The sequence below is a fragment of the Gavialis gangeticus genome, unplaced genomic scaffold, assembly GCF_001723915.1.
Source record: "Gavialis gangeticus isolate Ggan-Ray unplaced genomic scaffold, GavGan_comp1, whole genome shotgun sequence".
Lineage (NCBI taxonomy): Eukaryota > Metazoa > Chordata > Crocodylia > Gavialidae > Gavialis > Gavialis gangeticus.
Genome location: NW_017729024.1, coordinates 164566468 through 164581871, shown reverse-complemented (window position 1 = coordinate 164581871; position 15404 = coordinate 164566468). Strand labels below are relative to the sequence as shown.

General features: G+C 45.7%; 1 protein-coding gene across 1 annotated transcript in view; it reads left to right on the top strand.

The window, feature by feature from the left end:
* The window catches only part of UNC13B (unc-13 homolog B), a 339671-nt gene that overhangs the window by 167093 nt on the left and 157174 nt on the right, over window positions 1-15404 (top strand). Inside the window, exons 11-12 of the mRNA XM_019518288.1 lie at window positions 7446-7492; window positions 15263-15341. Of these exons, the coding sequence (XP_019373833.1) occupies window positions 7446-7492; window positions 15263-15341 (126 nt within the window). The remainder of the gene's footprint in view (window positions 1-7445; window positions 7493-15262; window positions 15342-15404) is intronic.

Genomic DNA, 15404 nt, shown 5'->3' with positions numbered 1-15404 from the left:
ATGGGTGGTTCCAGATGGAGTAGATTTGCTAAAGTCTGGCAGAAGTGGATGATGTCTCCTGTCGAAACAAGGTCCTCATGGAAATAAGGAGGTCCAGCCATAGCTAAATCAGGGAGGCTTTGTAATGCCACTGCAGCCAGAACCCAGTAAGTAACCTGATATCAGGAGGGAAAGAGCAAACCTGAAAAGCATTCACTACATCATTTATAAATGGGGCAGGTTTCTCCCGTCTTGTTTTCTCAGTATTTGGCTTTCTGTAGAATGGCCGACCCCAGAAGGCATCCTCATCCTAGAAATGCGTTGTTTGCAGAATAAGGGCTTTGCGACCCTTGCCGAGAGTCTGTCCTGCTCCAGGTTCGCCTGGCCGGCATGCCTGCAAAACGCGATAGTCTAATTGTGAGGAGAAATCGAGACGGAAAAGCGCATGGAGGGTGAACCAGAAGCCTTCCTCTTAGTGAAACAACTCTCACGCGCGTAAGAGTGCCAGCCTCTATGCTGTAGCTGTAAGAGAAACAGATCCTAACTTGGGTAAACAGAGCTTAATTTACAAACTTTCCAGGTCCCTAAAAACTCCTTGCCCCACGAACCGTTCTTGGAGTGTCCACAAAGGTTTGCTCCGTTTTCACCAAGTTCATGGTCGAAATCTGCTCTGTTAACCATGTTCCTCTCCTTCCTCTTTTTCTTTTTCTTTGCAGAAGGAAGTAGAGGAGAACTTCAGGTTGTGCATACTATACCTCCTAATGCCATGTCTCCTTCCCCAACACCCCAGTGTGTTGTGTGTGCATGCCCCGTCCACCTCTGCCAAGCTGCTTGGGCTGAGGCTTTGAGATCCTTCCCGAGTTTTAGCATGTTCTGTTTTTTGGAGGAATGGCTAATACTGTGTCTGAGTTATGAAGAGTCTGTTCAGTGCGGGTTAGCTTTTAGCAAGGAAAAAAAATTCCCATTTTGAGCAGTTTCTTTTCCCTCTGTTTGGTGCTCTGTGATCTCTCTGTGCGAGTGCAAGTGCCACATTAGCAAAGGGTAAGTGGGTTTGATGTAAAAATGGTTTATCTCATGTTTTCAAGCACCCCACTTACGTTCTTCTCTCCTTCATTAACGAAATGCTTTTGGTCTCCAGTATTTTCACTTGGTAGCTTTTCTTTTCTGTTCATTTCTTAATTGTTTTCTGCGTAACCATTGCATTTGGAGTTGAAACGATTATGAGGAACTACAGTATTTGGGTCAGGCGATGCTCCAAGAGTTACAGGATGAGTTTGCTGTAGATCCCTATGCTCGTTCCTTAACACCAGCATTATTTTCTGTGGAGCTGCACTGCATGACATGCCAGTAAAGAGTGTGAGCAAGATCTGCCATTGTGACCTGGATGTGTGTGCTGACATGAAGGCGTTTGTTCTCCAGGCATGGCACCTACCCCAAATCTGCACTGTTGCTTGTACTTCGAGCACATGGACTGCCTGGTGTTAGTGGTGTAATATGTCCTTGAGAAATGTTCTCCTGCCCTGGGCATTTATAGTCTTCCGTTGAGTGACATTGTGGTTTGCATTTTCTCATCCAGTATGAAGGAATTTTGGGTTGTTTGCTTCTCACTTTCTTTTTTGAGTCTGTGAACTACCTGGTGGTTGCCCTAGCTGCTTTGCGTGAGTTTATCTGGAGTGAAATCAGCTTTCCGTAGTACTGTGGTGTGAACCTCGTGCTTTGTTGCTTCGGCTTGAAGGTGGAACCAGCTGCCTACGATGTCACGGTTTCACAAATTGCTAAGTGAGCTTCAAGCTGTAGCTCAGTGACATGTGCATGAACTACCTTGATATGACTTTTAATTGCAGATGTCTCTCCAGTGACATTTTCTCTGAAATTACAGGTGTGTTCATGATCTGTGCTGAATCCTGTCATCTTCATCTTTCCATGCACACAAGTGTCCTGCTTGTTACCCTACTTTGTCTGCCACGTGGAAACTTTAATTGCCTGAATTTGAGGTGTTCAGTGATGGCCCCTTGATTGGGAAACATTTTACTTAGTTGCTTCATCTGATTCTATTTTTCTTCATTACAGTTGGGTTTTATTGCAAACCCAGTGGGCCTATAGGAATTAATTATCTTTGGCTTGATGCAGCTTTGGACATGATGAAATGTAATGTGCTCAGATCACTAGATCATGATTCCTGCCTAGTATAATTATTTAGCTCAGTTTGAGTCTTCCAGTGCCTCTGAAAACATCAATTCTCATTGGGTATACTCAGAAGTTTAGTACAAGTATTGCATAGACGCTCCTTTCTTATCAACTTGGTCCAGAATTTTATGAAAACAAAACTGGATATTAAAATTGCTTTCAGTTTTAACCATCTGTCATGGCATTTGCACTTGAATGGGGACACTTAATTTTTTAGGGGCTTTTTTGGTGCCTTTTTAAATAATTACATATTTTAAGCTTTATGCCTAGATACCTGCTTTTCATTTAAGCTGATAACATGTCCAACACGCATTTTTACAAAAAATAAAATGGTTTTAAAAAGCAGCACTTTTCCCTTCACCCTAGTAGCTCTGTGGTTATATATTTTTTTTAACTTTTCATGTTCTACACTCTATTTTTGGCAGCTATATATGCATTTATTTCTTTCACATGAAATTTAGCTCTTTGTACAAAAGCACATAAATGTTCCTTTTATTTTGCCATTGAAACAGCTCTTTTTATTTGTCTGAAATAATTTGCAATCTAGCATGAAATGCTGTCGGATTATTTTGGAATAGCTGTGTCACGTGATTGGTAATCTCAGTCCTTGCTGCACCCGTATGCTACAAGTTCTCTGGGGGCTTTTTGTGTAGGTTTCCGTGAGCCTTTGGGCCATGCTAAGACTAATACTAAATTTGAAGTAAGGGGCTCTGTTAGCTTTGCTTCATTATCCCAAAATATGACCTGTATTTTTGTGTGGTCATTAAAGATCTTTGTTAATCATGGTTCTTGGTTAGTAGGAAACTCACTGAATTATGCCCCAGACCTTCGCTAAACGCTACTGGGAGCAATGTGGTCTGCCCGTTTCATAGTAAGCACTGCTACTACCGTGGTAGTAAGTGTTTTGCTGGACGGGTTCCAAGCTTGTAAAATTATCGGCTGCCAGCACTGGAAGTATATAACCAAATAGGGCTGTGACACTTTGAGTTTCCTTTCCTACAATAACAACCACTAATGGGGTGCTGGATATGGTTTTACACATGAATGCAAATGAGCAAAATCAGTGTTAGCTCAGCACAGGTGGGGCATGATTCTGAGCCGGCTTCTGGGATGCATGGTCCATAATCCCTGTGCAACCCAAGGAGCTACATGAATGGTGTCTCATGCCTTACTGGGACGGTTAAAGTAGCAACCCATTCCCCAGTTATTTTGTTTGGATGCCTGGATTGAGGTTAGTGTAGGGCTTTCTCTTTGCCTGTCTTCCCTGCTCACGTTGGCAGAGTGATGGCTAAAACATCAGCTGTCACCCTGAACTCTCTCTGCATCCATCTCTCATTTAATCTGATGTGCCAGCGTGACGCATACTGGACTGGGAGTTGGACCTGGCTAACTGCAGTCTATTCTCTGAGCTAACAGTGCTATCTGCACACCCTGCGAGCTCTGCGCTGGCCCAAGGAGCATCGCCCGGACCCATCGTCTGCTGCTGAACGCTCTCGTTTCCTGATGTGCAGAGCATGGGAAGCTCTCCTCTGCTCTAGCAGCATGCCTGTCTGGCATCCCTTCTCTCTATGGTAGGGTATAAGATGTCCTGGGGCTGCATCGTGTTTACAGTCCTTCTGTCTTCTGCTGATACCCAATGTGGGCATCATAATTTATGGAGCACCAGGCCCAGGCTTCTTGAATGCACGTGGAAGTGGTATGTGGGTCGCAGGTCCAGCCTCTGATGTTGCAGGCACTACATCAAATAATACCATTCATACACTGATCCGGCTCCTACTTGAACCACGTTAGCTTCTTGCCCTCTCCCCCCTTCTCTTTGGAGGGGTGGGTGTATGTTATGAACCGTCTTCTAATTTCCAGTTGAAATGTATCCATAGCCAATTTGCACCCATTGTTTTTGGACCAATGCAGTGGTTCTTGTATGATGACACATCCAGTCTGAAATTTTCTTTCCTGAACATGTGTGATAGCAATTATACATGCCACTCCAGTTGAGGTCTCAGCAGTGCCCTGGACAGGGTCACTAATGCTTCCCTGTCTCTACTGGAAATACCTTGCCTGATGCATCGTTGGATCATATCTGCCTCTTCGTGGCCACATTATTTGGTGGCTTATAGTCATCATCACTGCAAATATTCCTAGGTCTTTGTCTCCTCTGTTGTTTCCAGAGGAAATACTGGTTAGTCCCCAAGCATGTGACCTTGAATGCTGTGCTATTAAATGCCATCCCACTTCTACCTTCCCAGTCCTTAAGGTCATCCATTTCTTCCTGTACATTATCTTGCTCCTCTCCTATATTGGCAGTGCCTGCCAGCTTTGATTTATCAGCACATGTCAACTTCTTCTGCTGAGGGTAATAACACATTAAAAAGCACAGTCCCATAAATGATCCTAGTGCTAATAGCAAGAACTCTGCTAACGGCCCTTCTCCTTTTGGAGCTGACTTGTATTTTCCCTTCTAGCTAGCTGTTTACCCTCCTCCAAATGTTCGTACTAATCTCAATCTTCCCCACTTTAACTCATGCCCCAGGAGGTATTTTACTGATGTCCAGCGAGATGAGTGTTGATAGGTGCTGCGTTCCCTGTTCTTCTAGTGTATTGCACAAATTTCCAGCTTGATGAACTCACTAAAGGGACTTGTTATGCGGCTTGTGGCTTTTGTACTCAGTTCTTTCTGAGCCCTCGGGTGGGGATTATCTGCTTCCCTGACTTGAGCCCATCAATCTCTTGAGTTGTGCTTTCCCCAGGATTGGGTTCATTTCCATTGCCGTCTTGCCTTTGCCTCCATGTTCAACAGTATCGTCCTTATTAAGGACTTGGGCAAAGCAGTTGTTTAGATTTTTGGGCCACATCTGGGTGGTTTTTAACCACTGCTGCCTCCTTGCTGGTGCACCGCTCCTCTTTTTTATCTGTGTTTGTATTAGTCTGCCCGAGGAGCCTCTTGTTTGTTTTAATTCCCTTTGTGGTGCCTGGCCTAAACTGACTTCTGGCATCTCTTGTTTTCTCTCTACACTGTTTTTCGACTTTCAAGACAGACCTTTCTTTGCAGATCAATCCTCTTATTTCCACTCCTAGCAGGCACCCTACTTACTCCCAATATCTTTTCTGGAAGTGCTTAGTCATCTGAATGGGTCTGAAATCCCTCCGAGTGTCGTTCAGAGGATTTTCCTCTTACTTGATACTTCCCTAAATATATTTACAAGATTCTGGACAACAGTTAATTCGGCATATTAATTTTGTGAAGATTAAGTATTTAATTTGGGGCATCTCCAGCAAACCAAGCAAATTACTTTGCCTATAACACTCTTTATATGCTAAGAAGTTACCCTCAGCAGTAAACCAGGGCTGGTTTGTATTTAATATCTTCAGCCACTTATTCCAGTGGAAGAAGCTGCTTTTCTTTCCCTGTGTTACTGTGATCAACATTTTATAAATTCAGCTGGGTGTGACTTTTTATAACCATCATCTTTTTATCCCCGTCTCTGGATGCTAATAGGAAAGGTTAGAGACTTCCTCCCTTCACTTCTGGACCCAGGCTTGTACTTCCAAAGGAAAGTCCATTTTTCTCTGTTCCCACGGTCTCCCATCCCATTGCCCCTGTTCTTTCTTGCTCAATGCAGAGGGGCAGGGGGACGTTGGGCTCCGATGAGGAGGTGCTGGTAGTACAGCTTCATGTGGGATGCCCAAGGACCCGTGCAGAGAACAGGAGGACAGTCTTCCATGTGTACGGATACCTGAGGACAAGGGAGAAAACCTAATATTTTCTAATACCCTCTTTTATATCTAGACTTCTGAGGTGCTGAAAGGTCATGCCCACCTCCCTGTTGTCTCTGGTCCTCAACCCAAGTGCCCAGATACCCAGCCAGGACAGCCTTCAGCTTGAGCACAAGCAGGACTTGTAGCTAGCTCAGTCCATAACAGATGAGACTTGCCTTTTTCTTTTTTTCTGCTGTCCTCTGTTGTTTTCCATCCATTGTTAGACTGACAAGTATTCACCGACAGATACCCTTTACATTTGGTATAGGAGTCCTGGAGTGGATACTTGTCTATAGGAAGAAAAAAGTTGATTTATACTTGCCTCTAATTGGAGACCTCAAAATGTAGGGGGAAAAATCCTAAATGCAGTAACTTTGTTCAAGTTGGACTCTTGACTCTCTACAAATGCAAGGATACTAGTCGAGATGAACCTACTCTTGGATGTCCCGATCTCGTTCCCATACCTCAGAGTAGCTGCTGGAATGAATACATGAGCCATGAGAGTTGGGATAGAAATCCCAGAGATCTTCTGGTTATAAGTAGAGTGTAAACCATTTCTTTTTTTTGCACAACCAACTTGTTGCCTCCTGAAGGGACAAAGTAAATATGTAAATCCTAAGTCTCAGGCTGTTCCATTCATCAGACAAATACATTTCCATTTCAAAAAATCCTCCAAGTCAAATGAAATTTTGCTCACAAACATCTGACGAGCCGTGTGTAAGAGTGTGGCATGGAGTGACGCGTGTCTGAGAGAGTTGTGAGGTTCTTCCTGGGTGCTGAGGCATTGCAGCTCTCCTGGCACCGTGCAGGGTGTCCCGTACCAGTAGGTATCCCGGTATATGGTTGCAATGCCTTTCTGATGGGCACGAATAAATGCCAGCACCTCGATAGATCACTTTGCAAAGGAAAGGAAGTTCACTCTGCCGGTGACCTCACATCTGCCCTTTGTTTGTTCAGTTCTTACAGCTGGATTTTGTATTTATAGTGTTAAGCATGATGGGCTAACACAGGGGTGGCCAGCCTGTGGCTTGCATCCCATAAGTGGCACGGGCAGCCTGTGTGGTATGTGGCAGAATGGGGAGGGGGCAGATTGGCTAGGGAGCAGAAAGCAGAGCCAGCCAGGGCAGGGGAGTAGAGCGGCCCTTGAGGAGGGTGTGGAGTTCATTTGTGGCACACCTCGCACAAAGGTTGGCCCACGCTGGTCTCCAGTGCAGTAAGGGATTCTCTGGTTGGATAGAGAAGGCCGGTCAGTCGCCCGAGACTCGTTTGGAAAGGGGAGGTGCACTGAACAGGCTCTTTTGTTCCTGCTCTGGTTGGATGAGCTCCTGTCCGCCGTGCGTGTCCCCATGAGCTGTTCTGCCTTCTTGCAGTCATCTGAGGTTCTGCTAGACACGGAGCGTTTGTGTGCATTTACCTGCATGACGTGTACTTCATTTGGTTGCTCTTTCTCCCAAACCATATTCCGCCAACCTATTTCTGGTCGTCTTATTCTGGAAACTAACTTTGCCTTTTGTCTGTTTAAGGGTCAAAATGATGGAGATCCATCAAAGCAACCTTGGCTCAAAGGAGGGTAAGTAGGATGCTTAAAACTTTTTCCTTCTCCAAATACTTGTTGCACTGTATAATATCCTACTTCATGTAAAGCTGGAATCACTTTGCAGATTGTGTGTTGCTTACAGCATTTCTCTTCAAACAGATCCAATGAATAGTAAAATGACTAGATCTCCCCCAAGTCCAGTGTGTTCATATGTTTCACAACATCCTTTAAATTGAGAGAGCTGATCAAGCCAGAGTGTACTGAGCCGTATTCAGGAGAGCTGAGATCAAGAGCAGCACTGGAAATGCCGTTCTCGATGCCCAATGTGCTAGATATAAGCATATATAATAATCGTCATTAAGAATCCATGCTATGCTGTAGAGTGGTTTCATACCAAGATCCTCGGTGGAGACTTTGTATGCCATCTCGTTCTCTAAGTCAGTCAGTCAGTTGGCAGAAGGGGAAAGGAAAAAGCAAGAGCTCAGAATAAATGCTGAGCTTCACTCCTGGTTTAGATTCTCTTTTTTTCCTCGTGGCTGGAAAAAATGGAGTTAAAGAAGTTGGGGAAAGTCTCCTGTTGTTGAAGTAATTATGGTCAATACAGCATGTGAATAAAATCAGGGGAACTCTGCAGGCTGTGCTGTTTTGTCTTGGAAAATAATGATCATGGCACCCGTTTGGTAATTGGTCAGCATGAGATGACATGCCATTTCCATGTCTGGTGCTGCGCTAGCTGCAACCACTGGAGCCGACAAATCCCGATTTACATGTAAAGTCAGCACGATACTTTGCATAATATATGTCAACACTGTGGCTTCTTCTAAATGCATTCAAGTTTCTTTGGAACAAACAGGAGGATGCATTTGATGTGCTGTTTGATTTTGTGCCTTGTATCTGATTAGGGCCGTGTTGGCTGCGCTCTATTGTGTTTGAACCCCATTGGCTCCCAGTGCTTGTGCGCGGTGCACAATAGATGCTGGTCCGTAGCAGTAGTTGTCCTGAAATCTCAGCGTGCCATTGCGTCTCCACCTGTATAGATGAGATCTCATAACGGAGATTCCCAAATTGAACATGAAGTTAAATGGAAGGCAGCTTCATTTCGTGGCTCTCTGCTTTTTAGTCATTTGGTCGTGTCAGCAGTGCTGCGCAGAGCTTCCTGCCACACCTGCGGATGCCTCATGCTGCCTAGCAACACCACGCTTCCCGCAGGCGCTCACGGGCTGCTGGAGAACTGGCAATTAGCAGCAGCAGAAGATAGTGATTTGTTCGAGCTGTAAACAACACCTTCTATTCCCTTCTTTAACAAGGAGTTAGTATAATGAATGTATCTGTTCGCACACGCACGAGATGATTTACTGGCCTGACGGATGAGTAGAACGATATTTTTAAATGGTGACTTATTTAAAAATAATGTTCATGGCAGATGATTTGCTCTGTTCTACAAAAACTTGTGTTTGCTTCAAAGGGGGAAAAATCATTTCACATTTTTTCACTATGTGGAACGCAAGAATGTGGTTCATCGGATGAGATTTAATTGAACTGTTAATACTTGAAGATAGGTTGAAAGAGTGGATTATTTTCAGTATTGGTAGCCCCACACCAAATATTATGCAGCTCATTATATTAAAATGTAACAAGCCTTAAGTGTTAAGTTGGAAAAGCAAAGTTACAGTATCCCATCTGCTGCTTGCTGGCATGTTAATTTGATTATTCATTACCATTGCAATCAGTTATCATCATCCACTCAACCTGCATTTTGCTCTCCTGACTCTTATTTAAGACATGAGGTGCAGCTCATCGTGAGGCTTGCACTAATAGGTAGACATACATTCTTTCTAAATCAGGATACTTCCACCATAATATAGCTATTTACTGCAAATGCTTAAAAATAGTACTTCATTTCAGAATCGGGTTCATCTACAGTACAGCATAACAGGCAGTTTTAATGCAGATAATCAGACACTCCAGTTCTGATTCCCTCTTCCAGCCCCTCACTCTGTAATAGCGCCACCCAAATTGCATTCAGTCCTATTGCGTGTGAACCTGCTGCGTGCACATTGGGCCTTGGACACACGTTACTTTTGTGGTGCAATATATGCCCGTACAACACTCCAGAAAGGGAGTGTGCACACATTCAGGCTGTTTGTAGTGCTGCCTATATTTTTGTCTGAGCAATGGGCATTTGGTGAGCTGGTGAGAACTGGAACAACGGTGCAATAAGTCCCATTATTGGGTGGGCAAAGCACTTCATTTCAAGTCTGAACTTGCCTAGCATCACCTTCCTGCTGTCAATCCTAGGCCAGAGCCCTTCGTGAGCAAGCTTCTGTTCCCCACAGATGTTTAGAGGTGGCTTGATCAGTCTTTTCTGATGAAGCAAAGAGGCTGAGCTTCTCAGCACCCCCCACCCCAAGTGTTTTTCCCAGCACCCATGTCTTTTTTTCCTTCTCTTTATAGTGTGGATGCCAGAACTGGACCCAGGGTTTTAAAGCAGGGGTGCCCAGCTCCTGGCCCAAGGGCCAGATCTGGCTTGGAGTGCTGTTGTCTGGCCTGTGGGGCTCCCACAGGTCTGGAAACTTGGCGGCCAGAGGGTGACGGCATAGTCCCTCTCTCTTGTAGCTTTGGTCTCTGTCCCTTGTTCCTCCCAAGATCCATGGGGACCCTTGAGCCCGGCGTGCCAGATCAGGTGCTCGGCCTCAGTGTCCAGGACTGCGTGGGGGCTGTGTCAGGCTCCAGGACTCGATCCAGCCCGTGGACTGGCCCCACACCACTCAGCTGGCCACGGGGCTTGAGCACTGCTGTTCTAGGACCTGTTTGGTCAGTTCTCTCTTTGTGGGTAAAAATCACTCCCTGCTTCTATTCACTGCTTCCTGGTTACACATCTAAAGAGTCTGTTGGCCTTTTTTATAAATATCACACCAAGTGTTGACGTTCGGTTGCTTATCCTCTGGCCCACAGACACTGCTCAGGGTACAGTCCCTCTCTGCTGTAGCGTTGGGGGACTGTACCCTGTTCCTTGCCCCACTGTCTTTGAATTCAGTTGTAGTGAAAGGCAGTCTGAACAGGCCCAGCTTCCCAAGGGATGCAGACTGGCCTGGCTCCTTATTTACCATTCTGCCAACCTGTGTCTTGTGTGCAAGTTTTCAGCATTTGTTTTCTTGTTACTTCCAGATCATTGATGAAAACATTGAGTAGGGTTAGGTCTAGCTTTGGTCTCTTTAGCACCTCACTAGGAACACCTGCATTCAGTGATGGTTCCCTATTACCAACTGCTGGTTGAGATCTTTCATCCAGTTCTTAATCCATCCAGCATGTGCATTGATGTTCGATAGTGCTCATCATTTGAGGACAGAACAAGGAGCCATGGTCTCAAGTTGCAGCAAGGGAAGTTGAAGTTGAATATTAGGGAAAACGTTCTCACAGGGAGGGTAGTAAAATGTTGAATAAGCTACCCAGAGAGGTGGTCGAGTCTCCATCCTTGGGGGTTTTTAAGACCCAGGTAGACAAAGCCTTGTCTGGGATGATGTAGTTGGGGCTGGTTCTGCCTGGAGCAGGGGGTTGGACTAGATGGTGGCCTCCTGAGGTCGCTTCCAACCCTCATTTTCTATTATTTCTGTGATTTAATTGAAATGCTGTGATGTTCAAGATGCTTGCCTGGGATGGTTTAGTTGGGACTAATCCTGCCTTGAGCATGGGGCTGGACTAGATGACCTTGAAGTATTTTTCTAGTCCTACTTTCCTATGATCCAAAGTTAAAGTCTTTCCAGAAGTCTGTTAGATCTATCTAATTACATTTCTCAGCTAAATTTTGTAATCTCATCAAGAATGATTTATAGATTCGTAGATGTTAGGGCCAGAAGGGACCTCAATAAACCATCGAGTCCGACCCCCTGCATAGGCAGGAAAGTGTGTTGGGTTCAGATGACCCCAGCCAGATGCCCATCCAGCCTCCTCTTGAAGACCCCCAGGCTAGGGGCAAGCACCACCTCCCTTGGGAGCCCAGTCCAGACCTTGGCCACTCTAACTGTGAAGAAGTAGCTCCTAATGTCCAGTCTAAATCTGCTCTCTGCTAGCTTATGGCCATTATTTCTTGTGACCCCCAGGGGCACCTTGGTGAGCAGACCCTCGCCAATTCCCTTCTGCGCCCCCATGATGAATTTATAGGCAGCCACAAAGTCACCTCTCAACCTTCTCTTGCGGAGGCTGAAGAGGTCCAGGTGCCCTAGTCTCTCCTCATAGGGCTTGGTTTGCAAGCCCTTAACCATACGAGTTGCCCTTCTCTGGACCCTCCAGGTTATCCACATCCCTCTTGAAGTGCTGGATGCAGTACTCCAGCTGCGGTCTGACCAGCGCCCGACAGAGGGGAAGTATCACCTCCTTGGTTCTGTTTGTCATACATCTGCTGATGCATGACAAAGTGCTGTTAGCTTTTCTGATGACTTTGTCACACTGACGACTCATGTTCATCCTGGAGTCCACTACAAGATCCCTTTCCACTTCCATGCTACCGAGCAGGTCATTTCCTAGGCAGTAGGTGTGCTGGACATTTTTCCTCCCTAGGTGCAGTGCTTTGCATTTCTCCTTGTTAAATTGCATTCTATTGTTTTCTGCCCATTTGTCCAGCCTGTCCAGGTCTGCCTGTAGTTGTTCCCTGTCCTCCAGTGTGTCCACTTCTCCCCATAGTTTTGTATCATTTGCAAACTTGGACAGAGTGCACGTCCAAGTCACTGATGAAGGCACTGAAGAGTGTTGGTCCAAGGACCGAGCCCTGCGGGACCCCACTGCCCATGTCCTTCCAGGTCTTATACCAACCCATCCACCACCACTGTCTGGGTACGACCCTCTAGCCAATTTGCCACCCACCGGACTGTGGAATCATCTAAGTCACAGCCTCTTAACTTGTTCACCAGTATGGGGCGGGATACCATATCGAAGGCCTTCCTGAAGTCTAAGGAAATGATATCAACCCCTACTCCTGCGTCCAGGTGTTTTGTAACCTGGTCATAAAAAGAGACTAGATTAGTTAGGCATGATCTACCTGCTGCGAACCCATGCCAGTTTCCCCTACCATAATTTTTCTTGCTAGGGTCTCACATATATGAGCCTTAATAATCTTTTCAAAGACTTTACGAAGGATGGAGGTGAGACTGACTGGCCTGTAGTTGCTTGGATCGTTCCTCCCCTTCTTGAAAACAGGGACCACATTGGCTCTTTTCCAGTCCTCTGGGACCCGGCCCGTGTGCCGCAAGTGCTCAAATATTCTTGCCAGTGGCTGTGCAATGGCATCGGCCAGTGCCTTCAGTACCCGCAGTCCTGGAGAGTGCTGTTGATGATGGCAGTACCGTTTCAGGGCATTTTGGAAGAAAAGTCAAGTAAGTATGGGACTGTGGGGTATCAGTTACTCGTCCATGGAGGCTTGTTGGTCCACCCTAGATTTTCTCTGTAGAGAGAAGTGGAGCATTCACTTAAAGGCATTGGCTTTATTTGAAATTTGGTGAAAGCTCATTGAAGCTGAAGGACTGTGTGCTTATAGCTTTCAAAGTTAACATACTGCCTTCACCCTGGGTTTTAGCCAATGATTGCAGTGAATTTACTGAGCCATTTAACTATCAGTCACAAACCGGTCTTCGAGCACAAACTTACATTTGCCTAACGCTGTCACTTGAGAGGATGACCCAAATAGATTTCTTGCAACTGTTTTCTGCATCAAGGAAAACAGACTATACTGTTTAATTCTGCAAGCTCTAAGTGTTGCCAAGGAAATGGCCCTGGTCTCCATGGAAGGAATTCAGTCATTCACTCCATTACCAACTTTACTAATGGCTGGCTGGCACTTAAGTCAGGGGGGTCTGTCATGTTTTTAGCTATTTCTGGAAAATAGATTTTTTTTTGCCCAACTACTCCTAACCAGGTTTAAGATGGAGCTGGACATATCCATTAAAGGATGCAGGCTGTGTGGTTGCATGTTGCCTGCAATCGCAGAGAACTGGACTCAGTGACCCAGGGGGTCCTTTCCAGCCTTATGTTTCCATTTAGAATTACAGACATGATCAAAGCTTGCCTTCTGTTGATTAAAGGAAGTCTGTATGCCAACAGGTATCAAAGTTCATGTTCACAGAGGAAAATCTTTTATATTTTGCTTTAAAATAAAAACTTTGCATCTCTTCTGGGTGCTGTTAATTAAACACCTTCTATATTTTGAGCTGCTGCTGCTTCGGCAGTTCCTCAGAGTTGAGGATGATTGTTCTCCATATAGTCTTATCTGCCTGTCCGAAGGTGGCTGATGAGGCCAATCCAGGATTGACAGAGTCTACTGCAGCTCAGACGTTTGTTTCTGTGTGGGGTGGGTGACACTGGACTCTTGACTTTGTCCACTGCTATCCTGGTTGGCATGACTCTCTATGACCCCAGCGGTCCCGTGTTTGCTAGGTCATGGTAATAAAATCAAGTCTGGCCAAGGCTGCTGCTAATGTTCTGACGCTGGGTAGCAGAAACAAGCGCCCACCTGAAGAGGGTATAACATCTCTTCTCTTGTATCCCCCAGTTTGGATTGTGTTGCAAAAATGACATGGCCCAAGGCCTAAGACTAAGTCTTCTCTTAGACTCAAGGGAGTGGCAGTGCATTAAGACCCATAGTCTGATCCTACCCTTCTTTCGATGTTTTCTCCTCTTTCATCTCATAGTCGCATTGTAGCATGGTTCTTGTCCATTCGTTACCAGCAAATAAACAATTCCTCATTAAAACCAACTTCTTTGAGGAATATTGAGAAGAATGAGTGAGACGAGCACATTCTCCAGGTTTCCAAAGGGGTTTCACAACATAAAACATGCTAGAGGGAAATCCATAGATTTAGCTTCATCAAAAGGAGGCAGTGTGCATCAGATTGCGTGTGTAGATGAACCGGGTGCCCTAATTTGAAGCGGTGGGTTTTTTAAAACACCGCTTCCATTTAGGGTAAAGTAAGCCCCGTGTCATGTATGCCTGTGTCTTACCTGCCTCTCCGGTGGTGGGGAGGGTGAGCTGCCAGCAGGCAGAGTGGTCCCTGGGCTGCGGGGGAGTGGCGGGGAGACTGGTGCTTCCCTCCGTGGCAGCAGCCACCCCTTCCCACCAGGCAGCACCCACCTGCAGGCACTTGGCTCAGGCGCTCCCAGGGGGTACTACAACCACGGAGGGAAGGACCACGTCCCCATGCAGGTAGGCAGGCTCCAGGGGAAAAAAAAAATGATCAGGTTCACTGTGCCTTTTTTTTCTTTTATCTTCGGTGGAGCCTGCCTTCCCGGGCTGCTGCCAGGCTGCCTGCAAGGGCTGCCTCTGCAGTTCCTGAGCCACACGGAGCTGGGTGCTTTGCTCTGCAGCTGTACAGCAGCAAACTAAAGCTCCTCAGAGGTGCTTTAGTTTGCTGCACCCCAAAGTCATTTAAGGTGCATTACACCGCCAAATGTACTAAAGCGGCTGGAACTAATGCGCAATACATTGCTGACGTGTACAAACACCGACACCATTAAAGCGGTACAAAAACAGTAACCTGCTTTAAAGTGTCATGCACACATGCCCCTCATTTAGTCTACATGTGCCCCAAATAGTCAGAACTGATACATTCCTTGTTTTAGGGCCTCATGTTTTCTGTAGGTTATTGAGTTTAGGATTCACATGTAAGTTCATTTAGTCTCATATGCATTGATTTAAGTTTAATGATGGGTTTGCAGAAGGCAGAGTTTGGTTTCTGTTGGATTGTAGGTGTCAGACTGACACGCTTGTGTCATTTCTATGACTTTGCTGACATGTTTTCCCTCCTGTACTTCCAGGCCTGCGGGTGGTCTCTATGGCATTGACAGCATGCCTGATCTACGCAAAAAGAAACCGGTTCCGCTTGTCAGTGACTTGGTAAGAGGTTTTCTCTCTCCATGAATACAGTAATTGCTGTAATCATTTTTTTTTTTTTTTTTT